This window comes from Tinamus guttatus, unplaced genomic scaffold (assembly GCF_059628265.1).
Source record: "Tinamus guttatus ecotype Peru unplaced genomic scaffold, ASM5962826v1 Tinamus_guttatus_pri_ptg000288l, whole genome shotgun sequence".
Lineage (NCBI taxonomy): Eukaryota > Metazoa > Chordata > Aves > Tinamiformes > Tinamidae > Tinamus > Tinamus guttatus.
Genome location: NW_028288822.1, coordinates 1,139,856 through 1,167,374, shown reverse-complemented (window position 1 = coordinate 1,167,374; position 27,519 = coordinate 1,139,856). Strand labels below are relative to the sequence as shown.

Below are 27,519 nucleotides of genomic sequence, written 5' to 3'. Positions count from 1 at the left end.
TCCTAGAATATTTTTTAATTGGAAAATCCTATATCCTACTGACAGAGAAACCAGATTTGAGTTCTTGCTCCTCATTGGAAAAGCACAGTAGTGGCTTCCCATTTACTTCAGTAAGTATTGCTTTGAAAATAATGAGTTTGCCTAATATCTTGTTGGTACTTTGGCCATGTTCGAGCTAAGTATCTTTGTTTAAATACTGTTGAGGATTTTGGTGGCATTTTCTTCCCTGAAAGAAGTGGGAGCTTGATTTTTTTTTTTTTTCAAAAACTCAGTAAATGTTTTAGAAAGTATTGGAAAGAAAGCGATAAAATAGAATGGATATGTTCTTAAGATACAAGTGAAGACAAATTGACAAAAAATGCTTTTTCTGCATGAGTACCTGAAATTACTTCCTTTTCCCTTCAAATTCTTATGAATGTATAATTACGTAGTTGAACAAATCTATTCTTCCAGACTAGAATAGGCGTCCATTTTGAAGTGTGTTTTTTACCTCAGGCTTCCATTTTGAAGAAGGCTTATAAAAGCTCATTTAGTTTGGAAAACTGTTGTCATCATAGCTATGTTTACATGACAGAGATCCAAACCACTGCTCACTTATCAGTCCTGTTCAGCTCTGTTTGAAAGTGTAGTTCAGTGACCTCATGTGCATCTTCAATGAGTCTGTCATCAATGATGTAATACCTTCCAAGCTATATTAGGCATTTCTCTCTTCCTAGTCTTAAGTTCCTTTGTATTTTAACTATCTCCGTATTTTGTTTAGAACTAAAGGAATTGACTTAAACTGGAGGTCAAGATTAACTTTCTTGATTTAAAATAGTAGACTGGGGTATGAAAGAACTGACTTTGCACTTGAAATAAAATCTTTTTTTTGCTCTTTTTTTTTTTCCCCCCACTTCTAGATGTCAGTTTGCTGCTAATGGGTGTGAGTAAATTGGATGTATTATATAGAAAGCTTCTCCTCACTAAACTCTTCATCAGAGGATGGGGAAAGCCAGAAGATCTGAAAAGGTGACTTCCTACTTGATGCAAAATAAGAGCATGAGCTGTATGTTATCTTTAAAAACAAACAACAACAAAAAACAGCAATTGTGCATTCATTGTTTAAAACAACAAAAACACAGCAATTTCCAACAACAAAAAACCCAGCAGTTGTGCATTCTTTGTTTAAAAAAATGCATTAAAGATTTTGTTCAGACAAATCATTTTTTTCCATGCCAAAGGAGGGAATGGATTTGAGAGAGAAAAAAAAAAGGAATGAATTTGCCAAATGTGTTTTGTGTTTAAACAGGCAATGTTTGAGAGTGTATATGTGTATGTGAAAAACTTAACACCTTTCAAATATGCATGTAGGATAGCATACTGCCAATATTCTATCTCTGAGCAATACTTGACAATCTTTTCTCATTCTCACTAACGTTCTCACTAACATTCTAGAAGAGATCCTTCTAGTAATAAAAGATGTGCCTAATAATAACAGACTTCAGAGTATGAAACTTTTGGTTCCATCTTAAACTTTTCCATTTGTTTTCAGGGTGGCAAACTCATTCTTTTTAGATGTTTTGAAAATAAGAGATAAGTAGCATTACTTTTTTTTTTTTAAATACTGGTATGAGCTTGGGCTATTTCTTTAAAAACAACAACAAAAATAAATTAAATTAGATCAGAAGCTATAGGGGAAATGGAAGAAGCAAGCTTGCTGATCTCCTTTTCTGAAAGGAGAAGAAAACATATTGCTCTGTGTATTGCCCCTGAGTGGTAGGAAGATGAGCTGCTCCCTAGCAGCCCAGCTTCCCTTGTATGAAGCCTCCTCCCCCTAGTTAGTGGGACAACTCCTACTATCACTTCCTGCTATGCACATCATGCTGGGAAACAGTGTCAGTGGGTGGTGTTTTTTTTTTTTTTTTTTTTTTTTAATGTTGGGGAGGAGGATGTAACTGAAAATTCATTAGCATAAACGATTAAACTTCAAGCATTAATTGAACTGAATGAGTGTCTTGCCTACATGTTGTCTGAATATTTACTGAGCAAACCCTTGATGTGATGGCTGTCACTATCATAATGTTTTATCCTCAACTCGTGCTTAAGAGTTGAGAAATTTCTCTGCATGAGGAAGATTTAGCATGGAAAAGAAAGGGGATAATGATAAAATCGCATCATAAAGTAAGTATCATTTTGGAATATGATACATATGGTTCTTTGGAGATGTCAATTTTATGACTGTCCTATAGAGAAGCCTCTTCTGCCTAACTAAAGAGGGATTGTATAAATCCATTAAAAAAAATTAGTCAACAAAAACAAAACAGCTTTTCATTTAACTCACTGCATGCAGACATCTTGTACCTAACCCTACTCTTTCAGAAATGGTTACTGTAGTTGCTATCCTCTGTAAGAGGGGGGGAAAAAAAAAAAAAAAAAAGGTTATGTACCAGGACTAATTTTGTTGCAGTGGTAACCTGGATTTTCTTCTCTTTTGTTTGCATGCTGGTTTCCTTTGCTGTTTGAAAGGTGGCTGAGCAACATGCTATATCATTCTTCTGCCCAGAATACTCCTGTAGTTTTGACTGAAACTTTCCAAATAAATGTTTTGGAGCTAGTACCCCTGATACATTTGAATATTCATCACATCTCCAATCTAGCCTTTATACTGAAATCTGCTTTATTAACTGGTCAGGTAACACCTTTCTGTATATGCCATTGTTCCTTACAGCTGCAAGGGAATGCTGCTATCTTGCATCCGGTTTGTTATCCACCAGAATTCCCATATCCTCTTCTGTAGAGCTGCTACCCAGCTCTGCACTTCTCAGGCTATGTTATTGTATGGGGTCTTATGTTCCGAGGCAAGATTTTGGAGTTGTATTGCTCAGCTTTAGGGTGTTTGACCTGTTCATCTCGTTTATCTGGATCTTTTTGAAATATCAACCATTGCCCCTATGAATTGCCTGAACCCGTGGCCAGTTAAGCTTCATTGACAAACCATACTTGGAGCCCAGCAGCCCAGCTTGTTTTCTTCCCATTCAATTCATATCATTTTGGTTACAGAGGATTATAGGAGGTTCTTCTGTCTTCATTAATCCATGAAAAATAGCATTAGTTATAAGAATAACATGTATATAAAGTGCTGTTTAAAAATGGTACTCTAGCAATGTAACTGAGGCTCTCCCCTCCCCTTTTTAGCTGAAAAAAATGTTCTTGTGTGTTACCTTTAGGTAGTGTGATTAGCTTATAAAGATGAAGCTGGCTTCATAATTTCATTTTTTTTATGATTTTTATATTAGCTTCTGAAATATTCAGTGAACATTAGGTTCAGAATTTTGACCATGCTCTATTTTTTTATTAAAAAAAAATGAATCTTCTGTATTTGTTTCTTTTTAACAGAATATTTGAATTCAGAAAGATTATTGGAAACAGGGAAAAATGCCAGAGGCTGGTTTCGAAAGATTACCCAGTATTCATCGACAAGGTACTTTAAAAACAAAAGAGCCAGTTTAACCGAATTTACATGCCTAATGGTGTATATATAAAGATGAAATCAAGTCCTTAAATAGCTGCTTTTAGAGGATAGATGAGTTGAATTTTGTTCTCCTGTGAACCTGTATTTCATGGTGCAGCTGGTCTTGCTGTGTCTTTTGCTTCAAGGCTGGCAAGCTGGAGACTGCAGTTGGTAACTGTTGAGACAGGGTGGTGAAACATCTGCAGCAGTGTGCAGTCACTCCTGCTGATACGTGCTTTTCTAATGAGTGCATTAACTAACTTCACAGATGTTCTCAATTGCTCTGTAAGAAAGAGCATCAGATTGTTTTCCTGTGAGAGTAGAGGTAAAGCTCTAGTTGAAAAAAATAGCATAATGGGAGTTCTGAGATGCCCAGATAGGGGGAGGAAAGAGGGCCCTGTGTTTTCAAATAAAATGCAAAGATGGAAATATTTCTCACTGTGAGAACTCTTAATTCAGAAAGTGTGAAAAAAGGATCAGGAAGGAAAAGTAGTTGCATAGTTGAGTAGATGTGCAGATGCTCTTTTCTATAGCAAATTAAATGTTTTCTTAATTTGCATTTTTGGCCTCTGTTGCTAGAAATAAGAGGCAAAAATACATGACGTAGTTGTAAAGTGTGGAAAAGGAACCATTTTAAAGTCATACTGGTTATGGTCTGATGGAAGGATTCGAAAGAATTAAAGTGTTGTGTAGATGCTATTTTAATTTCCCACTCTGATCGGACAGCTGTGGGAGATAGGTATAGCAAATATTAAAGGAATGCTAACCCTCAAAGAATAGTCAAATCAAAAAGCTAAACACTGTTGTGAAATATGCTGTTACTGTGTCATTCCCTCCACAGGTTGAGGAGCAGTCAGACTGTAAAATCCTTGAGGGTCACTTTATTTCCCCTTTGGCTCACTATGTTCCAGGTATCCTGCCAGTTGAATCTCTTATAGCAAGGTAGGAGAAATCAAGTTGCACCTCATTTCTACAAAGTAGAAAGTAATAAAAAAATAAAAATTAAGTAAAAGTAGTCTGTAATTAGAAGGGAGTTTTACTAAGAGCCTAATTGTAATACCTGTAAAATTTCAAATGTGTTTTTTTTTTTTTTTTTTTTTTTTTTTTTTGGGTGGGTGTGTGTGTGTGTTGTCATACTTAAATTTTTACCTCAGAAGCGAAATTAGTTCTTACTTATGGCTAATTTCATCTATCTGCAATAACACACTTTGCTAGGGGAGTTTATTCTAAAATGGAAATAAATGTCTTAAATGCCTATTCTACCACATAGGTTTTTTAGTAAAGGGTGATAATATTCTGAAGATGGGGGGGGGGGAGGAGAGTTATGAAAACTTAACTGGATAGTGTGATAATGTACTAACTTAACAAAAGCTCTTTTTCAGTCATAATTATTAGTAGTGATAGTGTGGAAAGCTTAAAATTTTATTTGTAGTAGATGTGGAAAATGTAACACTTCCTGAAATGCTTCAGCTACATGAAAAAAAAATCTTAAATTATCTGGCGCTATTAGTAGCAGGCATTTCAGATGAAGCTTTGGCAGATTCTGAAGGGTTGCTTTTTGTTTTTGAGTGTGGACACCTTACCGCACGAAGGTACGGAGTGCCTTCTCCACTGCCAAAGAACAGGAGGCTGGAAAGGAGTGTAATATGGCCAGGACTGCAGTTGCTTGTTTAGACATGGAACAAGAGAATGTTTTATGTAAAAGCTGCTCAATCCATAATAGTCAGAAAGTACCTAGTCATGTTTATGCTGGTGTGATGCTAACATTGCTTTCAAGCATGGGCTTGGAAGAAAAGCGTAATTCCTGTTGCTCTAGGTTTAGGCTAGATAATTTTCATGTTTTTCTTATATATTTAAACTAGACATACTAGTCTGTCAGCACAAGTTGATACTGGCATTATCCAATTTCATGGGTACTTACATGCATAAAGCTAAAGAATGTAGTTCCAAAAGTTCAATAGTCAAAATACCTGTTCTGTTTTACCTCCTTTTTCTCTTGGCATTACTGAACCTAATTAGCATCATAGCTGAAAATATGGTATACTGCTTGTTTCCTTATACAGTCTTATAGTTTGAAGTTACTTTATGTTAATCTTTTATGTTGGACAATATTGTTACAGCTTTGATGTGCTCTGCAAATTTCACTTGCTTGTAACCGTTGTGCTGTTTAAACTCCCCAGTCACTTTGCACCCATTTAAAAAATGTAGTGCTGTTGGATGTAGCAGTGCTCCATCTTGTGGGGAAGTGCTGACAGCTCAGCAGAAGTGATTTCCCTGCTGTAGTTAGATTGTAAAAGGCTTAGGAGTAGCAGCAGAGGATACTGAATTATAGTCGCTGAGTGTATAGAATAGTTTCGTGGTTTGTAACCTCAGAGAAAAATAATGCTGCCTGTGACAGCTAGTTATACTTGTTTAGGCTGTTCATCTGAAGTTCCATTTCTCCACTCTGCAAAACTTAAATCGTGATGATGAGGTAGTGGCCTTTTTTGGGAACGTGATCTTTCAGCTCAGCTCCTTCTCGTTTGGCATTTATTCTGCCCTGCTTCTGGATTCATTTCTTTGTTGGATGCATTCATGAAGTATGATATCATTGTACCGATGGCAGCTTGCCAGCGTGCATTACAGAATATTTTAGCTATTTTTATTACTGTCATTAGTTTCTCTGGAAAGAAAACAAAACAAAACAAAAAAAAAACAAAACAAACAAAAAAACACACCTAAATAGATATACTTAACTTGTTTTAATAAGTGCTTTTTTTCCCCTCTTAGATTTCAGTTCATTATACCCAGAAGATGGAACAGCAAACACAGACCAGTGTGCATTCATTTAGCGGGCACTGGAGACCATGTATGTTTATAAAATCTACTGTTATTGAGAAATTAAATATGAATATTTTATCTTAATATATGCTTATATATCTTAGCACTTCTGGAGGAGACGCACATTAATGGCCCGCCCAATGATTAAAGAAGCTTGTATGGCTTCTCTACTGCTAGAAAATCCTTATTATATCCTTTTTGTAGAAAGCAAGACATTTACGCTCTTCAGAGCATAGAAATTTTATACAAGCACAGACTTGGAGCACCATAGAATTAAATGCTGTGAAACACAATATACTATGCTTTTTCTACACTAAGTAGTTTTTTGCTATTTTTTTGGGAAATGTGTTCTGCTACTTATTTTAGCCATTAGAGTAAGAGTTCTAATACGAATCTGTTTTCCTAGCCATAATCAAAGTACTGAGATGATTCCTTAGATGATGTCCTTTTAGAAAACTTCATTCATTCTGCATTATACTTTGTGACTTTATATTTTGTTAATATTCCACCATATTAATGGTGGAAAAAAAGTTATTTCTCCTGCCTTTCTTTTTCAACTGCAACCCTTCTAAGAAACTTAGTCAAATTTTCCATTTGTTTAAAAACAACAGAAAAAGAAACAAAAACGTGATAAGTTCCAGTTATCAGTGACTTACATAATGCTGTCACCTCGTTTTATTGCAATAATTTATAGTTATGCTTTTTCCCCTGCCCATATCTCACAAACGTGATATTTTAAGTTAATAAGTAACATTGTTGAATGACATTTTACATAATTTAGTTTCAGATAAACTTTTTGGAGATTAGGTTCCGATTTAAATTAATCGCTGTACTATTTATATATGTGTTTTTATTTATCTTGCTGGTTTTTATATAAAAATATTTACTTTCTTTAACTTGTGTCTCCTACATGGCTGTAGAAAACCTAAGGATCAATTGTAAGTATTAAATCTGCAAACTAAACAAAAAAAAAACCCCACACTTTGATAGCTTATTATTATGGGGAAAAAAAATGGATCACCTGTAATCTATTTATGTGAAATTGTGGATCCTTTACTTGACTGCTTTGTGTCTTTTTGTGTGAAGACGTCAAAGTGGTCAGGAAGGTTTCATAAGGTAGGTTTGCAGTTTCACGTTGAGATTGGCATGTATGCAGGGAAATGCCAGTTCATTTTCTTGATTCTCACCTTGCAATTTTGTTTCAGTAAACTAGAGTTTTTCTTTGTTCAAAGAGGATACTTTCCTGTTAAAATTGTTAAGACTTAATTTTTCTAAAGTGTTTAAGAGTTGTCACATTAGGACATTTAAATAAATTGGATGTTTATTTGGCAGTAATTGGGCTCTATGCAATTCCCAGTGTTTTAGAAGACTTGCTCTCTTATTCAGTTTCTTAAATTAAAATGTAGAAACCAAATTAAATATTCCTGTGGTTTTGCTTTTAACATATTCAGAAGGGCTGATTTATAAGCAGAGTTCAGCAAGATGTGTTCAAGAGACAAGGGGTTTTTAATCAGACAATACTTCTGGTAGTCCAAATACAAGTAGGGTTTTTACTCCTGGCTTGGATATTTGTAAGAGACATATGAAAGATTATTTGTTGGAGCGCAGACTGAAAGAGATGAAGTAATTTGGAGAAGGTATTTAAAACTCCTGTCTCTTGTCACTGTTGCCTGACTTGACATTTTAATGTGTGAGGTGGTCCTGTGTTCTCTAAAACAGCGAGTACTCAGTCTAGTGCCTAACCAGCAACTGTCACTCCTTGTTACAAAGCAGCAGCAGTGGTTTTAGTTAACCCGCTAGTAGCTATTTTATACATAGCAGCTGTAGAGGGCTGCAGAAGTGCAAGCTGCCGGGAGCAGTTACATTAACCTGTAGATTTTGAACCTTAGCAGCTACTGCATATAATCATTTCTCCTGTGACTTGCAGAGTGAGCTTTGTCCTTGTGCTTCCAAGTATCTTAAGTGGGACTTGTGTGTTGGCAGAAGAGGCCATAGACTTTTATAACTTGACAATAAAAATGCAACCCTCCCTCCCAAATTTGAAATGTACTGATGGCTCTGTAAAACACCTTAGGTTCCTTTTTCCATGCTTTAAATTTCATACTTGTACCTTATGCCAAGTGACTTTAGACTCGGAGCAGCTTTGGTTTAGCCGAATAGCTTGCTACCTCTTTTTTCTGTGTTTTAATGCCTTACAGTACACTACAGTGGCAAACTTCACACTTTACAATTTCAGTCTTACAGTGACACTGATGAATACTTCCAAAGATGACATGCTAATTGCTCTTCAAATGTTGTGTGCAATTTTTCAATGACACTAAACAAGTAAATAATAAGAAAATATAAAGGATTGTTTCTACAAATGAGATAGTGTTTGTTTAGCACTGTATCATTTTGGTTTTATTTTTAAGGGTCTATTATAATGTTACAGTATTGAATACTATGAGAGACTATGTTTAATGTCTCTGTTTCTAGAAAATCAGATGATCAGTGATTAATATTGTTTAGCAGATGCCTGTTTCTAGTCCTTCTTTAGGTCTGGATTATGAAAAAGTATTTAGCTGCTTATGTTGGAAAACAGAAAAGCGCCGGAGAATCTGGACTCCGTGTCCTGTTGAATCAATAGGAGTGCAGCTCCTAACTTCCTCCAAGAGTATACTCAAGTTTCTTATTAAAAATACATATGGAATAATGAGAACTGTTAACACACAATCTTAGAAAATAAATCCTATATTTTCCTTTTCTGGGGAGAAAAGGCGGTCGTGTTTAAAAAATGTCTCGGACCTGTTTGTGATGGGAGGAGCTCTTGTTCTAGAATCGGCAGCTCTTTTGCACTGGCTAGAAAGAGAAGGCTATGGACCACTAGGGATGACTGGAATATCCATGGGAGGACATGTAAGCTTTTATATTTCCTGTTTAGTAATTTTTCTTTTAACTTCTCTTCTGATGAATTTGTTTATGGTGATAGCTTGTTTTATAGTGTTCCTCTCTGAATTGCCTTAAATGCTTAAAAGTAATGAGAAACAAGTTGGTGACAATTCTCATGTTGTTTTGTGGTGTTGTATTAGTGTAATCCCCAATAAATGCCAAAGTGGTAGAACCCATAGTTGATTGTCTCCCTATAGGCTTAATACAAATATTAGCTTCTTGCATGTTTTTTTTCCCTCATCCCTTTGCTCCCTCCTCTCTTCCATCTCAGACTTTTGTGTTTGAATCCACTCTGTGAAATGCATCTCATGGCATAACATAACTGAGGTGACTTTGGTGTCAGTTTTCACTACTTCAGTTCTTGTCTTTCTCTATGGTCATTGGTACTGACAAGAGAAGATTTCAGGGGACAGGTAGAGAATGTTTTGTACATGACTGCATGTTCAACTAAAACAATGTGTTCTGAAACGCTTGAAATCCTGATGTGCTCTCAGAGCATCACCTCTCTGCACAGGTGCTCACTGGTCAGTGAGGCTTATTTAGCTAGCATACTTTCTCTGAGGTGTAATTATATGACTCCGAATGTCATTTAAAAAAAAAAAAAAAACTTAAACATCACCCTTGTTGAAACAGCAATATATGTTAAATATGTCTATCCTTTGTTATAAATAAGTTAGGTTGAAATTTTCATTCTCCCATGCGCATCACTAACTGTGCTGCTTCGTATGGTACATGGATGCTATGGGAGTGTCTGATCTGCATCCCACACATACAGCCCTATACAACATAGCCATATATGGCATGTGCTTAGAGGGAGGCAAGATCTGAGAAGGATCTTATTCCATAAAGATATAATTTTAGGTAGTCCTGACTTCTAAAACTAACAATACAATTTACTTTCATAGTTTTAAATTGTATTTGATGATCGTCATCTTGAGAATGTGTTTTACAGCAAAGAATTAATTCTGTAATAAAAGTAGGGAAAGACTGGGATCTGTGAAGAAGGAAGTCAGAATTACTGACTGTCCAGATAAATATGTGTGTATGTTCTTTTTATTAACCAAAACAAAACAATTGAGTTATGTATGTATTTATTCAATTCTCCTACGCAGACATAGATGACTTTGTAATAAGGGCTTTACAGGATGTACATTGATTTTTAGTTTAGGACAATAAAATAAAACTTGGCCAGAACATGCCATATAAGGAAATATTTGTTTTACGTCTGTGTAAGGTTTTTTACTTGTTTTTGTATACGTAGAATACTCAAAAATATTTTGAAAGCCAATGCAAAAGGAATAACTCGGGTTTAAAAAGAAAAAAAAAAAAGTTTATTCAATATGCCAGATTACTTCTTTCACTTTTTTTTTTTTTCCAGCATCAGAAGTACAAAAGTGCTTGTAAGAGCCCGTTCAAGTTGTTCATGATTTGAAACAGCTAAAGGCTCTTTATTTATAAATATACTGCTAGGTATTCTAAGTAAATATGCTGTTAGGTATTCTTGTAGTTATAACCAGAAATCCATTTTTTTCCTGGAAGTTTTAAAGAGGAGGAAGGGTATCTGATGACTCCAGTCCTTAACTGCTTTGTTACTGCTTATTATTTTTGGTAACAGCTTTTGTAATAATAATAATTAAAAAAAAATCAAAAGATGAGAGCTCTTAAAATTGATTTTGGAATATCATGAACTCAGTGTTGAAGTGCATGTATGTGAGTATGTAATAAGTGCATTTGGTTGTTCTATCTAATAGATGGCTTCACTGGCAGTGACAAATTGGCCTAAACCGTTGCCATTGATTCCATGTCTTTCCTGGTCAACAGCTTCTGCTGTCTTCACCACGGTAATTAATCCATATTTTTGTTAATGTGCTAGAGCATAATCAGATGCAAAACTATGAGCTGGCCATGTTCACCTTTTTAGTAGGGATATTTCATCACCATTTTACCTTCATTAATAGACTAGTGGCAAAACCTGCCCTTCCTGCTCAGGATACAGCACGTGATGAGGAATGAAGCCCCAGGCTACTTCAGTGGGTCATGTCCTAGGCTGGGAGATGGGGCTGGTCCTGCTTTGCAAGACTGGGATTACATAGAGTTGAATGTAGGAAGATGAGGAAGAGAACTGTGAAAGCATGTTTTCTTTTGCTCAAAATCTGTCTTAAAATATGAGTAATAATGCTGCTACCACTGGTATTGGTACCTGTTTTCATTACTACTGAATGAGTGAGTAGTCTCGACACCAACCTTTGGCCTAGCACAATCTAGATATGCATAAATCTCAAATGGGGTTGTTGTCTACTAATTTTTAAAAAATGAATTTCCGTGTTGTTGTGACATTATATGATTATGCTTTGATTGCAGTTGCTCCAAAGGCTATCTAAAAATCTAGCTAAAACTCCACTGGAAGGATCACATTGCAGAGGGGCAGGTCAATTTTCTATGCCTGTCATTATTTCAGAATCACCTGTATTGTTTTTATGTCGTGTATTGGGCACTTGTGTTTATAATTTCAGGGTGTGTTGAGCAAGGCCGTGAACTGGAGAGAGCTAGAAAAACAGTATTTTACACAGACTGTTTATGAAGAAGAAATCATTCAAATGCTTGAATATTGTGGAGTGAGTATATTTTGTTTTTATTGTTTGCTAGTATTTGTTAAAATTCAACAACTTATTTTCACTTTTAGGTAGCAAATCATATGATAAAGATTTTTGTCTCTTGTGCCCTTATGTTTTTGATTAATCTTTGGAAAAAAACCTTCAAAGGGAAACAAGTTAATATTTTGGTTGTGTAGTGTCTTGAGTGTAGCACTCAGTGCAAACTTTCATCTATGGCCACAGATAGCAGGTTGGTGTAATCTGCAGCATAAAATGAATTCAGTCAAACACTGAAACTGTGGATGATACTTCTCAGTAATTGGCTTTACAGTGTGGAGTAGCCAGTAGCCTGAAGTGTAAATATCAAAAAATTATTTATTGTCCTTCAGAGCAATTGCTCCCAATACTGTAGAAACACATAGGAATGTTGAGTTATTCTTTTAGTTTAAGGTACTTAAACTTTCTGTTTTTTCTCCTTTTTTTTCCATACCAAGATGATTGATGTCAACTAACTCCTTTTGTTTAGACAGATTCCTTCAAAATGGGACAAGATTTTGTTAAAAACTTCCCTGACAGTGTAGGTAGTCTAGGGGACATAGACCTGACTTCTGGAATGTTCAACTTTGAGGAATCAAACAAAACTGTATCTAATGAAGCTGGTCACTGCTTTACCACAAATAAAAGTACTCTAAGTGCCTCATCAGAAAGACTCTTAATACAAGATGCTTCTAAAATGCAATGTATAAATCAAACATTTTCAACCAGTAGCAATAGCAATAAAAACTTAACCTGTCAGCAAGGACACAAGATAAATGAAAGAAGAAAGAGTGACACTTTACAGAGGGAATCGCTCCGCTTCATGAAAGGAGTTATGGATGAATGTACCCATGTAGCCAACTTTTCAGGTATGTGTTTGCTTGTTGTAAGGTGTAGTTTGGAAAACTAAAGAGCATGCCTTGACACAATGGGTATTCTCTTCATTCTCCCATTGTCTCAACCTGGCGCCTTGGTTAAAATACAAAAGTATCCTGAATGTTGTCCAATATAATATTTGCTACATCAGTTCCTTTATCTTGCAGTAATTGTTTTCTTTCTCCATAAGAGTCATTGAGAAAGTGCAATCAAGACCCACCTTTCGATATCTTTGTTGATGCTTTGTCTTTTGAGGCAGAAACACTAATCCCTTGCTAGGATACTGTTGGAGAGTGCCTAGAGAAGAACTTCAATAAATCCATGTTCAAATTTCATGGAAAGCTGAGTAGAAAACTAGAATTCATTTTAGGTAGTGATACACATTGTGTGTGTGTAATTTAATATGTATGTATTATTATATATTTGTGGATGGCTCTGTGCAATAGCACGGGGAACCACGGGAAAGAGGAAACGGCCAGAAACTGAAGCATCAAAAGTTCCGCTGGAACTTAAGGAAAAAATTATTAGCAGTGAGGGTGACAGAGCCCTGGAACAGGCTGCCCAGAGAGATTGTGGAGTCTCCTTCTCTGGAGATCTTCAAAACCCGCTTGGACGCAGTCCTGTGCCACGTGCTCTAGGTGACCCTGCGTGTGCAGGGCGGTTGGACTAGATGTCCTCTAGAGGTCCCTTCCAACCTTCAGCATTCTGTGATTCTGTGAATATAGTAAAGGTGCTCTGCACTTAACAGAAATCTTGGGTAGCTAAAGTACTTGTACTGCGTACTGTGGGTGAATTGCCTTTCGATTGTTGAGGAAACATTTCAATTTGTTTTTCTTTAGTTCCAGTTGACCCAAGTTTAATCATAGTTGTGCAAGCGAAGGAGGATGCATATATTCCTCGAACTGGGGTGCGCAGTCTTCAAGAAATCTGGCCTGGATGTGAAATCAGGTATCTGGAGGGAGGTCATGTCAGTGCCTATCTCTTCAAACAAGGACTCTTTAGGTAAGTTAGAGAGACAGGTTTTAAAATAACTGAGATCTTAATACCACTTTTATTACTGTAAAGCAACAATTATCAGGTACTTGGTAGAAGAAATCAACAGACTTCAAAAAATTTACAGCAGATGACAGCATTTCCATCTTGTAAGCGAGGATGAGGTGCAGCAGTATGACTTGGATCATTCAGTAAGCCAGTGACAAGAGAGTGTTCCTTTTGGCTCTCTTTTCCTGTAAAAGCCTCAAGTTAATTGGTTCATTAGACAATGGAAAAATACTCTTTAGGCATGGTTTGCTTGTGTTGTATTGACTAAAGTTTTCTAGACCAGAATTTAAAATACAAACCTGTCTTCATTTGTGTAATACTCATAGGATTTCTTGACTGGTGGACTTGCTGAAATAGCAGTACAGTTTACTAATTGTGAAAGCTTATTAATAACAAAATAGAAAGAATTAGTAAGAATGGCCATCCCATTTAGGAAGTGTAAGCAACAACAAAAAGTAATAATGTACAGATTGGAGTTATGTTAACCATTAGCTTATTGGTGTTTCAAAATTCAGCTTTATTTTATGTTAAGATGGTTGTTCAAAAGTATGAAACTGTATATCTCTTTGACCCATCTTCTGATATGGTTGAAAAGAAAACTCCTAATACATTAACATTTGTACTTCTATTACAGGATAAGTAGCCCCATTTGCTCCTGAGACATAAATGTGTTACTACAATGAGGTGAAAAAGATCCAGGAAATAAGTGAGGGAGATAAAATACTTAATATCACATTTTTCATTTAGCATTGCTTGAAATCATTAAATAGCTTTATTTTGTTAATATATGGGAGTAGGTCACTTAACACTTTCCCAAATCATAGAAGTGATCTATAATTATCTTTCTTTTTCTTGTTTTAGGCAAGCTATTTATGATGCATTTGACCGTTTTCTTCAGAAATATGCTGTTTAGCGGTCTTTATGAAGTATTCAAACTGATCTCGCTTGTACTTCCCTGTATTGGAATTTTGTGTTTGAAAAATAAGGCTCTTGTAAAGTTAAATGGATGGTCACTGACTCTGAATGTTGTAGCTAACAAGTATCAAAAATGGTAAAGTACCAATATTGGTTTCATTTAAACTAAATGATGTTCTGACATGCTTGCTTCAGCTTTACCTGTGTATGAGGGGGGGGGGGAAATGCAACATTTGTTAGTGCATGAATGATTCATGTACTTCATATTTATTCATGTTATATTTCAATTCTGAATTTTGTATCACTTGAAAATGGACAAATTTAAATATTGCTAGAATGTAAAATTTGCTGCAGGGCTGAACGCTGTCTTGTGTTTAGTGTATTTCTAGTTTATTGCAAGTACCTTGCTGTTTTCTTGCTTCCTTGTCAAGTTGCTGTTGTGTTTTACAATGGCTTTTCCAGCAGTCAGCTCTCAGTTGTCTCAGTTGCAGCAGTCAATTGTTGCTGATTTTTCACTATTATGACTTGAAAAGAGGTCTCATGGAGCGGGCAGAATCAAATCTTGCAAGATGAAGCTTTGAAAATAAAATGAGGGGTGAAAGAAAGACATACTTAATACATATACAAGATTTTTCAGCCTTTTCAAGTATGCCATTCAAACAGAATCATGTAGCTGTTCACTGATTGGTTTTGAGAAACTGGAACTGGTGTCCAGTAAGTCACTTCTTAGGTGCCATCACTTGAATAACATAAACATTTTATACTGTTTTTTTTTTTTGATTGCTAAAGGGAATTTTTAAAAAATCATGCTTTTTTCAGAAACAACAGCACAAAGAGTGTATTTCTAAGCAGTTAAATCAACAGGAGAATATATGGTGCTATAAGACCTCTTTGAAATATTTCAGTGGAGGTCCTTTCTAAAGTGCACTCAGCACTAATGTGCAACATACAGTTGTACTGTATGATATCAAAAATACATGAAACTAGGGGTTATCAAAGTGGTTAAAAGCTTGCTCATTTGTCTCATTTAAAAAAAAAAATGGGTGGAAGGGAGAAGCTTGGGATTTTTAACTCATTTAAGAAAATATTAGGTCTGTAACTTACACTTGGGCTCAAAAATACCAACAAATTAGAGCTGTATACAGTAGTTGTCCATAGCCCTACTGCTATATACTATGAAGTGTCTGCTTCTTAGTTTGTGGTAATCTCCTGTAACTTTTTATTATTTATTTAAGGCAAGATTGCAGAGAGAGGTTGAAAGCTGGAACACTTTGAATATTAGCTTTGGTACAGTGATTGATGTTAAACAGAATCAGCAAAATCCAGCAATTTGTAAGTACAGGATATGTGACTAGCATACCTTCCAAACCAAACGCTTCATTAACCTTCATGCATATTTTAATATTTTTAGTATGTAGAATATGGAACAAATGAAGCTCAGTTTATATAGGCTATTTAAAATTTTAGCCTGAGTACAGAATTAGTAATTGTGACTGAATCATGGTTTGCTAGAAAGTTGGATAAGTCCAGGCAAAAGTGAAATAGTTTGTAGTGGCCTGAGTTATTTAGCATCCATTTATTGAAAACAGAGAAAAAATTATATGGAAGGCAAATTACTTGAGTTTTTCCATCATTTCTTCAGGCAGCATAATTATTAAAAACCATGTTGGAAGGTTTGAAACCAAATATTTGTGAGCTTACAACTTCTTTAAATAAGGAATTGTTTACTATACTAAAACTGTTAGAGCTTTTACCTTGTTACAACCTCATCACTAAGAATGTGGTTCAAGATATTGTCTCCTGTTGACCACTTTAGATCTGTGTGGATGGACACATTTTAAATCTATTTGTGTGCACAATAATAGAAATAACAGAACTGATAAAATTACAGAACTTGACATCCCAAGGCTGGTTTTCTGACAAGTTTATTAAAAGATTTAACTTGCCAAAAGGGTCTGCTGTTTGTGTGTGTATATATATGAATATAGCTCCTCCTTGTGAGGAGGTCTCTGGGGATACATAGCAAAAGACTGGCTTCTAACAAGAATGAGAAATCACACTCCATTATGTAACTGAAATAACGTCAAGTAGAAGAATCCACTAGGAAGCATTTTGTACGTTTCTGAGATCAGTATTAAAGAGGAAAAGAGGCTGGAGGGAAAACCATGGTTTGTGTGTGTCAGTTACCATACACAGGAAGGTATTGGATGGTTTGTCAAGGCTATGTGGACTCCTGCTGTTTAAAAGTTTTAACCTTTGGAAAATTGATTTTTAACCAATTCTTATGTTAGAAACTAATAGCATTATTTAATAAACCATTGTAATGTTAAAGTAGAATGTCATTTTGAAATAACAATTGCATGACAAAAATACTGGAATCCAAATAGCAGATAAACCATCCTCTGTCTTAAATTTATTGTCAAATTGGCATTGATCACTTTTTAATGTTTTTCAATAAAAATAAAATAAAATAGCTAGGGGTGTGTGTTCTCTTTTGTCAGGAAGAATTCAAAATGCTTCTCACGGTTATGCTGTAATCCTTTTTTTCCCTACTAGTATTGTAGCACAGAGAGTAGCTAATCTACTGTATGAGATAAAAGCTTCACATAACAAACACTGATACTGCTTTCATGTTTTTCTAAACACAGTACCTAGTAAAGAAAATAAGCTTGAATTAGCTAATTAAGATACAGTTATGATTACAATTTTAGATTCAGTAGCTTCATTAGTAGGATAGAATTTCTTATTTGAAATCTATTCTATTTAAAAGGTTTAAAATCTGTTGCTGCTGTGCTACAAACAGGAGTGTGTAGTACCATAATAAAATGCATATTGTAGAATTGTCCAGCAGTGATGGAGAAAACCACGCTTACTCATTTCTTCCATGTCCTTTTTCAGGGACTCAGTGGTGTGGTTTTGAAGTGTTGCTATGGGGAGAAAAGGAGGTTAATTCATTGCCTGCAGCTGTCTGTCATATGGCTGTGAGTGTCACATGTGCTGGACACTGGAACAAATAGCTGTGTTACTGGCATATGCATCTATGAGTCTTCATGGTGCTTATGTATTTAAAAAAAAAAAAAAAAAAAAAGGCGCCAAGACTGTGGTTTGCCCTATGGAATTGCAGCTTCCAATTGTATCTAGGAAACAAACAGTGATCCCTGTGGTGCCGCTGCTCTAGTTCTGCAACCTGAAAAGTAAAGACTGTGGCAATGCATCTGTGGACTGGTGCTAAGGTTTGACAAGGCATAAGTAGGAATGAATGGAGTGGCTAGTGGGTTCTTCCTAAAGCTGGAAGAGAAGGATCAGGACAGAATGCAGTTAGGTCTGGCATGTTATCTAAGAATGAGCCAGGGCGTCTTTACTGCTTTGTTTTAACTTTTCTGTCCTGACACATCTGTGTTGATCACCATTTAGAATGGAGTATCTCTTAATACCGAAAGGGCGTTTTTCTATTTTTTTCTCCTCCAAAGGTGGCCACTTTGGCCACAAAGCTCATTTATTTATATTCTTTAACAATGACTCATTTGTGTTGCATTAATCTGGGAGAGTTAGTTGCACCTTTAAATTGCAAAAAGATACCTTTGTATAAAGTAATGAGGCCTTACTATTTTTTTCCCCAGTACAAAGTCATATATTTAAATGGTAGATTAGAAAGTAAATATCTCCAGAATGTTATTTTTGCTAACAGTTTGAGGCAGTTAATTTTGTAAATTCTGTTTTATATGCCTTTTTAATGGTGATCTTACAGTTGGGTGGGCAGAGAAGTTACTTTATCTTGAACTGTCAGGTTCTCTGTCAGCTTGGCTGTAATGATAAGTTATTCAATATGGAAAGGAGGTTTTCATAGTCTGTAGGCATGGAATTGCTTGTGCAAAGCTGTTGTATGGGTAAACTGCTACTATATTACACAAACTAGTAATTTGCAGCATTGGACACTTCAACACAAGATGAAACTGTTTAAAAGCTAAGTAACAACTAATGGTATTCTCCTGCTTTTGCGCAGTGTAAACTGGCCGCTCTTTCAAATATTGAGTCGATTTTAAATGTTGTGCTCCTAGAAGAGAAATGAGCACTATGAGTTCCAAATGGTACAGTCTGCCTTGCAGTGCTGTTGCTGCAAAGTTAGCAAAAGTAACAAAAACTTCTGGGCTGCTGTGTTATTGGTCACCTTTAATCGCTGTGGTCCTGTGTAGTTAACCTTTCCTTGGTTTCCAGCTCTTTCTCTGGTCTCTTCTGGGATCTTGTATTGCAGCATTTCTAAAACTCTGGCTGGCTGCAGCAGCTTTCCTTATCTTCAAACGGTTCTGGAGGAAACAGGTTAATCCCCTTCTTACCAGGGGCTAGGTGGGGCCTCTCCACTGTCCTTTATGCTGCTCTTGACTTAGCCTCTGAGCTCTGAGTCTCCCGAGCTTTATTTGCTGAGCTTATCCCTCCCTTCGGCCCCACAACAGTGAGACTGCAGTGCTTTTGGGCCAGTGTTTTGGTGTTTTTTTTTTTTTTTTTTTTTTTTTTTTTTTTTTTTTAACTCTCTCGTGTTGGAAGTGCCTCAACAGGAAGCCCTTTTGCATTCTGGAGTCTCTTGTTTCTAGTAAAATAGCTCTCACTAGTTTCCTTGTTTAGGAACTGATTTTTCCTTATTTAGCCACTGTAATTTGCCTATCTTCAGACAACTTGTATGAATGCACTCGTTTTTGAAGCCTTGTTCCCCTTTCAGATTTACTAAATAAAATTAGTTAATGGCATTAAGATGCTGCCATTGCATGCATGCATATGTGTTTTTTGAAGCCTTGGCTTCCTTGGGAAAGTGAGCAAAAGGATATGAAAGTTGTTTTGAACATGTAAGTGTGATACTTGCGTTTGTTTTCAGGAGTGGGGATGGTTTAACATTTGTATGCATTTACACTAGCCCTTTTCCTCATCAAAGCTATCCATTGAGAACTTTCCTCCATTTTAAGTAGTGCAGTGATGAATCTATGTTACTGGCATGTCCTGGCATGTGTGTGTGTGTGTTCTTTTTTTTTTTTTTTCCTGTGACTACCTTATGAAATGAATGACGCTAGAAAAAGAATAAAATGACTTGGCAGGTGGGGGTGGGAAGAGCAAGCATGCTTCCCCTCTCGAGGAAGCCATAAACCACCACGACTTCTCCAGCCGCGGCCCTGCCTCGCTGCCGCCCGTCGCTCCCTGCGCGCGCGGCCGTTGCCCGGGGCCGCGCGGGGACCGTTCACGGGGGGCTCTAACGGCCGGCGGGCGGGCGGGCGCCAAGGAACGTCTCGCGCGGCGGCCGCGCCGCTGTGAGGTCATAACGCAGGAGCGCGCGGCGGCCCCGCCCCGCCGCTTCCTCCGCCTCGCTCCTCGGGCCGCCGCCGCCGCCCGCGCCCCCTCCCTCCGTCCCCGCGGGCCGGGCCGGGGCGGCGCGGGGAGGGCAGCGCCTCCGTCCTGCCTCGCTGCCGCCGGCGGCGGGAGCGGTTCGCTCGCTTCTCCCCGCTGCAGCCTCTGCGCCGCGGCCGCTCGGGGCAGCGGGCGCCCCCGGGGGAGGGAGGCGCTCGGTGGATGAGCGGCTGAGGGAGGCAGAGGAGGAGGGCGGTGCGGCGGCCGCCGGGGCAGCTGCCAGGGGATCCTTGGGCACCTCGGGAGGCGGGGCGGCGGCGAAGGGCGGAGGCGGCTCGTCCCCCGTCCTACCCGCCCCGCCTTGGCCTCCGCGCTGCTGGTCCCGCGCCGTCCCCGCAGCGCCGGCCCGGGGGCGCCGCGGCATGTCCGCCGCGCAGGTGTCGGCGGCGCCCGCCGAGCAGCGAGGCTGGGGCGCGCAAAGCGGCGGCGGCGCGGCCCCCGCGCGGCCCCGTGACGCGGAGGGTCCCCGGCGGCGAGAGGCCGGCTCGCCCCGCGGCGCGGAGGCGGCGGCGGACGAGAGGCGGCGGTGGCTGGTGCTGGAGGCGCCGCCGCCCAAGGAAAACCCTTGGACGCGGCGCAGAGCCGCTCGCGACGAGCCCTCCCCGCCCGCGGCCGACGGCGAGCTCATCCCGCAGGAGCCAGGTGCGGGCGCGCAGCGAGGCGGGCGGGCTCCCGTTTTGTTTATTATTTAATTTCGAAGCGCGTGTCTGGGGGAGAGCGCTCCCGTTATTCTCTCCCCCCCCCCTCCCACACACACACACACGCGCGCGCGCACACACGCGGCGCTGCCGTTGCCCGTGCAAAGAGGAGGAGGAGGAGGAGGGTGCCCGTCCGGGGCGCCGCGTTTATTCCCGGCAGGCGCGCCGGGAGCACGCCGGCTTTTCCACATACATGGGCAGAGGAGGAAGAGGAGCGCGGGAGGTGGGGCCTGGCCTGGTTCGGCCGCTGCCGAGGGGCGACTAACGGGCGCCGGAGGCCGCTGGGCTTCGGCCTCGCCGCGTGTGCGGCCGTTACGTAATGAGCGGGGCAGCCGTTAATTAGGGGGGTCGCCGGGCTGCGGTACCCCGGGAGCGGCTCTTGGCCACTGGTTGCCAGCGCGGCCCGCTCCACTCGGAGGTACTGCCGAAATAAGGCTGCTAAGCAGCTTTTTTAATTATTTCTTTCTTTCAGTTTAGCAACACCACTGATTTTCTTTTTCTTTTTCTTTTTCTTTTTCTTTTTCTTTTTCTTTTTCTTTTTCTTTTTCTTTTTCTTTTTCTTTTTCTTTTTCTTTTTCTTTTTCTCTGTTGTCCCATGATAAGCCTGCTGTAAAATCTGCTGCTTGCTTTGACTTTGCTCCTCAAAAAATTCACGTGTCAGATGGTTTTGGCATTTATGAAATCCCTCGTGTCGCAGGCCCCATGGAAGTGGGTGCTGTGAGGGGTGGACACCACAGTGGAGTTTTCTGGTCCTTCATCTTTGTGGATGCACGCAGTGTGCCTGCGTAGATTGCTTTGCAAAAGGGGTCGTTGAAGACCGTGCTTGTAGCTACCAAACCATGTAATTTAGACTAATAAAGATTTCCTAGAAGTTAGCAAATGTTCAGCATATTGTTCTTTGCTAGAAGCAAACTGCTGCCCTCAGAATATATAGTTCAGCTGTGTTTTCTGAGGACTTCAAATTCAGTGCTTGCTCCTGAAAGCACTGACAGACCTACTTGTGATCTGGCAGTTACTTTTATCCTTGAGTTAAATGTGCACTTCCTTACAAAGCAAGTTATGCATATTTATAGTTTCAAGTAAAAGGATTTTGCAAGCAGAAAAAGCAGAAAACTGACTCAAGAAGAGACTAAGCTGAAGATCAGATTTCGTTTGCAATGTGCTATGAGTAGCTTTGTCTGTTTTGTTCGGGTGCACTCTCGTATTTATTAATTAGTGCGGGGCTGCTACAACCTGGCTTGCTGGGCAGCAGCTTGTCATCTTGTCCATGCCCAGAAGAAAACTTTTTGTTCATTTGGGTTGCTTCCTTGCTTTGGCACTAACAATACTGCTACGTCAGAAGGATCGGGAAAACTTGGTTTTGTTGCTTTAATACATGAGGATATTGAAGGGTCCTAGTCAGGCCCAGCTAAAAATCCTGACCTAAGAGAAAACATCTAAAGCACGAAAATAGCATTTGAAAGAAGGAAAAAACAGTGAGTTCATACACTGCCTATGCTATATGCTTAATTTGATGTTTTCAGAGAACCTTAAGTGGTTTTTCACATTTATAGTGTTTGTTCGTACTGCTGGTCAAGTTAGCACCAGTTGAGTTGCAAGTGTTGGTGGCAAGTGTCCAGTAGAGCAAATGAAAGATACTTTTTTTTTCTGTAAAGATACTGATGGTGTGCTCTTCACTGAAGGTGAAGAAAGGTCTTCAAGGGATATATTTTGCTTTGTCCACCACTGAAAGCATCAGGGATGAGCCACCACTCCTGCTCTTGTGAAATGAAAGCAGGTAACCTTACCTGGCTGTTTGAAGGAAGGAATTTCCACGTGCCTCCATGTGCAACAAGAGATGTACTTGCAAGGACGCGATTGCAGACTGGCAAAGCGAAATCAGTGCAGCAGTGTGAAAATGAGTCATATGAAGTAACGAGTAGGTGAGCAGTAATAGTGCTGGAGTGGAATGTAAAATTGTCCATAGAGGAGAAGGGAGAATGTAAAGAACCTCACATCAAAGTAGTAACTTAATCCTGTTTTACTTGTTGATCTTGGCTTAACTTGTTGAAACTTTCCTGACACATGCACACATGGTATGTTCAGTGATAGTTAACGCACTTGAGAAGTTGCTTCCTCTCGCTCATCTTTTGACTCTTAATTAAATGTGACTTTCATCTGTGTTTGAGTCAAAGCTGACTCTTGTTTTTGAAAGAAAATGGTCACACCAAAAGGAAAAAAAGTACTATCAAAAGCTCAGCATTTGCTCCTAGAGAAAGAAATCCATCACTAGCATTGTTAATATTACTTTTTTTTGTCTTTTACCTTAGCAGGCATCGATAATGTCACAGTAAACCAAGCACGTAATGTAAACACACCTGATTTGTTTACGATGAATTTGTTAATATAGCTTTGTGTTTGTTAACGTAGTTTAATATTTTGAAGTAAGAAATTCTTTCTTTTACATAGGATATTGTAACTCTAGAATTACGCAGCTACTTTTACATCCCGATATGCAGTTAGTCCTTGAAGAAAGACTTGTAGTAGTGTGGAATTGCACGTGAAATTAATGGCTTTTCTTGTAATCACAGTAGTGGTTAACACAGGAAGCTAAAGCTGATTAGAGGTAGTTCTTGTGTTTCTCTTCCAGCTTTTTCCCAGTGGTGTCTAACATAATCTATTAAGTAATTTTTTAGTTTTTCAAGTTGAAATTGTATAATTCAGAGAGGTGTGAGTGCCAAGAAGGTGTCCTGTATAATCTTCTATCTAATCACTTTTCGTATGGTAAAGGGCAAGCTTTTCTTTTTAGCTGAGCCAACAAGATGCGTACGTTCAGAAGCTGTATGATGACTCCCAGTGTTATTGCTCTGTTCCTTCCCCTTCCTTTGAATCTGTTTTTCCTTAGCTGGCTGTCGTTGCTGGACTCTCAGTCCAAGTTAGTTGTTCTCTCCCCATATAAATAAATTGCCCAGTATTAAATTATTGAAATAATTTTATGACAAAAGTTCTCCATACCTCTTTAATGAAATCTAAGATGCTGCCCTTTTCATGATCTTCATGTGATTTGTATAGCTGACGTTGGTCTCTAATGATTCATTAGTTTATTATTCAAAAATAGTTTATGAAATATATGAAAGTATTCAATTAGGTAAAATATCGATGCTTCTCAAGTGGTTAAAATGAGTTTGTTTCCTAGCGTGCTTGAATGATGTAGTTAATTAAGGTTACAGCTCACTTCAGTCTTTTATATTGTGTTCAGTTTGTCTGACTTCATTGAATTTAATGCAGATGTTGTAATGGGTTCTCATGAATTTGGTGAATGTTTAAATAGCAGCTTTATTTGTAAAAATTACCAAAAAAAAAACCATGGACAGTTATCTGAACCCCGAATGCTTTAAAAACACACACTTTACGAATCACCTTACAGCATATATCACTTTGTACTTTCCCATAGTTTCTGGATGGAAGATCTGTTACGAGAAAGAAATTCATCCTGCTGTTCAGTGTCCTAAGATACATTGCTGGCTCTTTCCAGCACATGCTCCCATTTAGCCATGAAAACTTCAACAGAAATTGAGTCACTGGTTGCAGCTTTCCATTAAGTATAAATATATATAAGATAAATCAATCATATATATATATATATATATATATATATATATATATATATGTAGTCCTATTTACTGTTCAATGCTTCAAACATTGAACAACTGCCTGTTTCAGAATGGAAACATGTGGAAGGTTACAGGTGAAATAACTCAGTACCTTGTCTGAGTTATTCAGCTGCTGTGAAGAAGTTGGCCAATTTAGTGCAGTTTTCCAATAAGTTGCTGCAACCATTATAGCCAGTAATGTCAGCATAGATTACTGTTCTCTTTGTGTCCCAGAATGCTTGGGCTATAAAACTGATCTGCATTTAAATTCTAATATATTCCAAGGGGTTATTTTCTCATATTTATGAGACTTTTACATTTTTTTAAACAATCCCCTTGTTTAAAAATGGATTATATTATGAAATTTAAGGATTAAGGAGTGGAAGGGAACTACTGTGGAAGTAGTTCCACAACTATAACAAACACTTTCCACTTAAAATCTGAAAAGATGTTTTGCCAGTAGCCAGGATTTTTTTTTTTTTGAACACTGACCTTGATTTCATGCCTCCAACCCTCCCCTCATGGAGGTATTATTGTGTTTGTGGCATGTTATTTACCAAAGCAAATAATTGTGCTGTCTAAGTAAAAAATAGAACTTAAATGTTGTCAAGAAATTATTGCATCATAAAACATGCATATCAGAATGAAAATATGCTCTCTTTTATTAAAAGACATTGTTTCCAGAGGAAATTTGAAGTACTGATTTGCTGACTCGATGTTTTCATAACTTAAAATAATGTTTTCTGAATTGAATATTGAATAGTATATTCTGTGATTACTGAAAATGTTACTAGGCTGGTATTTGGTGATATGTTTGTGATATACCTTTATATACAAACGTTTGTGATATACCTTTATATACAAATTTTCCTTCTCTATCTTGGTACAGCATCCTGTCCTGTGGTCCCTTTTCTGGTGTCCTTGTCCCTGAGGGTTGCTGCTGTTTTAATTGCTCCAAAATTCACCTTGCACTTTTAAGAATTGTTGTCCCATATGGATGAAATACTGTGCTTGGCATGTTCGCACATCCATATCCTTCTGCAGAAAGTGTCTTTGGCTAGGTTTGGAATAACTTTATTATTATGGCTTTCCGTTTTCATATGAGCAGCATCTTCACTGTAGCTCAGTGATGAAAGACAAGCTTTGGCATTTAAACTTGTTTTCTGTTTTTCTACCCTCTCAAAACTCAGCCAAAACTCAGCAAGTAAAGTAAATGAAGATAACCTAAGTTCTTACGTGAATGTATTATGCTGCTAGTAAATAGGTCATCTAGCAGTGTGTAACCTGATAAATCAGGTTGCGTCATTTTACTGTAGTTTGGTTGGAACAGATTTTTGGTGGATTGTTGGATTCTTTGTAGCAATAAACTAGGGATGCCATTTCCAGGTATTCTGCATGGTGATGCCAGAACTGAACCCTGGAATGATACTAAGTGGTTTTTACATGCACTCTGGCTTAAGGTTTGTGTGCAATTAGCTTCCGTTTCGTTTATAACAATGTAACGCACTTGATATGGGTCAAACCTTTAAGTTTTCTGATGTGCTGTTCTTTCACTCTCCCAGCCTCTTTAGTTTTCCCTTTATCTTCTCTTTCATGCTTGACACTAAAATCCAACTCCTACATAATAAGCCCCAAAGAGCCACTTGGGAAAGATCCAGTAAATGTAGCTTTGAACAGAGCTTTTCTGAAGACTAGAAACTTTGTGGAGTTGTTTCAGTTAGCGAAATACGGAGAACGAAGAGATCGCTCACTTTTCAGTTGAGAAAGGGCAGCATCAGCCAGACAGTTTTCCTTTATGTCAGGATACAAATGCATCTGTTAAGCTTAGAGAAGTGCATGTGACATTTGTAAACAGGTAGGAGAGATTCTTTAAAACACGTTAGGTTTCATTCCACTTGATTCAGATAATGTGTACTGCTGTCTTGAATAATATCCTGTGACTAAGATTTTTGTTGGTTAATTTTTTCATCCCCTGTGGTGCCCTAGTACCATGTGGCGTGGGAGCTTTGGTAAAGCAGCCCTTCAGTAGCGATTTCAGTGCCATTGCTGGGAAATGGAAATGGGGCTCTCAATAATAGCTTAATAGAGATGTCTGTTTGCAGGATATCGGAAGACCAATTGTATAGGTAGTTTATCCTAACAGACAGTGCACACTTTTGTTGTTGGGAAAAGGTAAAAAGTAGTTTGATACCTCATGTCTGCACCTGTTTCTCTCTTAAGACAGATAACCGTTGAATGAATAACACCAAAATCAGTATTGTAGAGTCAATATGTATTCAAATAAGCACACTGAAAACTCTCAATCTAAAATCAATGAAGAATGAATAATAAGGAAGAAGAGTTTTGTTTTTTAAGGATTCTATGGGGATCCATTTGGAGAAAAAAACCCTATAATGCTGGCTGATGGTGCGGCAAAGGTGGCAGGTAGATCCGGGCACCCGGGTGAACTGAATGCACGCATTTTGTACATAGATTGTGTCAGCTGTATTAACAGAGCTTCCAGTAAAATGTGATCTGTGCACCAGCTCATGCTCGTGGCCCAGGCCATTCGGGAAGCAGCAGGGGTGGCTCGAGGGCACCAGGGTGGAGCTCCCAGTGTGAAGCTGTGATAAGGACATCCTGAAGGCACTGGATGCGGAGGAGATAAGGAGGTGATGTTATCCCTGTGTGAAATAATAATAATAATGATTCACTAGCGATTTTAGTCATGTCCACCATTTTAATCTTTCAATAAGATATGGAATAAGAGGTTTTCCAGGAAGAGCTCTGGCTGTTTCTCCATGTGAAAATCTGCATTATGGAAAACACAACACTAACAAAACACAACTAAGACAGCTGCTCTAGGAATTGGGGAAACTCCAGGGGAACTCCAGGAGTTGGGGAACAACCAGGGGAAATTGAAAGGTGGATTAACCTCTCTCAAATCTAAATTAATGTCTTCAAGAGAAGAAGAAAAAAAAAAAAGGCTTGATATTAGGTAGTTTTCTTGTATTTTGCTTTGTTGTTGTAGTTGTTTGTTTGCCTTCTGGGGAGAAGTCCTGCTACAAAACCTAAAATACTATTAGACAAATATACAAAATAAAAAAAAAAGGTGGATT

The 27,519-nt window shown here is 38.3% G+C and overlaps 2 protein-coding genes across 4 annotated transcripts in view; both read left to right on the top strand.

Annotated features, from left to right (window-relative positions):
- On the top strand, positions 1–14,925 carry ABHD18 (abhydrolase domain containing 18). Of its 3 annotated transcripts, XM_088527673.1 has the most exons (13): positions 1–110; positions 900–1,008; positions 3,376–3,460; positions 4,332–4,432; positions 6,260–6,338; positions 6,415–6,501; positions 7,223–7,248; positions 9,067–9,205; positions 10,990–11,079; positions 11,752–11,853; positions 12,359–12,737; positions 13,584–13,746; positions 14,647–14,925. In XM_088527673.1, exons 2-13 carry the CDS (start codon positions 917–919, stop codon positions 14,696–14,698), a joined length of 1,395 nt encoding a protein of 464 aa, XP_088383799.1. In that variant the 5' UTR covers positions 1–110; positions 900–916; the 3' UTR covers positions 14,699–14,925. The 3 variants fall into 3 exon arrangements, with proteins under 3 accessions (XP_088383799.1, XP_088383797.1, XP_088383800.1); XM_088527671.1 differs by lacking the exon at positions 1–110 and having other exon boundaries at positions 881–1,008; XM_088527674.1 differs by lacking the exons at positions 1–110; positions 6,415–6,501; positions 7,223–7,248; positions 9,067–9,205 and having other exon boundaries at positions 881–1,008.
- Positions 14,926–20,424: 5,499 nt separating this feature from the next.
- Positions 20,425–27,519, top strand: part of LARP1B (La ribonucleoprotein 1B) — a 28,298-nt gene continuing 21,203 nt past the window's right edge. The window contains exon 1 of the mRNA XM_088527661.1: positions 20,425–20,733. Within this exon, the coding sequence (XP_088383787.1) occupies positions 20,454–20,733 (280 nt within the window). The 5' untranslated portion in view covers positions 20,425–20,453. The remainder of the gene's footprint in view (positions 20,734–27,519) is intronic.

Coding starts and splice junctions, on each gene's coding strand:
- ABHD18 (XM_088527673.1), top strand. CDS start 917: ATGGGTGTGAGTAAATTGGATGTATTATATAGAAAGCTTCTCCTCACT. Junction 1,009..3,375: donor AAGCCAGAAGATCTGAAAAG/GTGACTTCCTAC, acceptor TCTTTTTAACAG/AATATTTGAATTCAGAAAGA. Junction 11,080..11,751: donor CTTCTGCTGTCTTCACCACG/GTAATTAATCCA, acceptor TTATAATTTCAG/GGTGTGTTGAGCAAGGCCGT.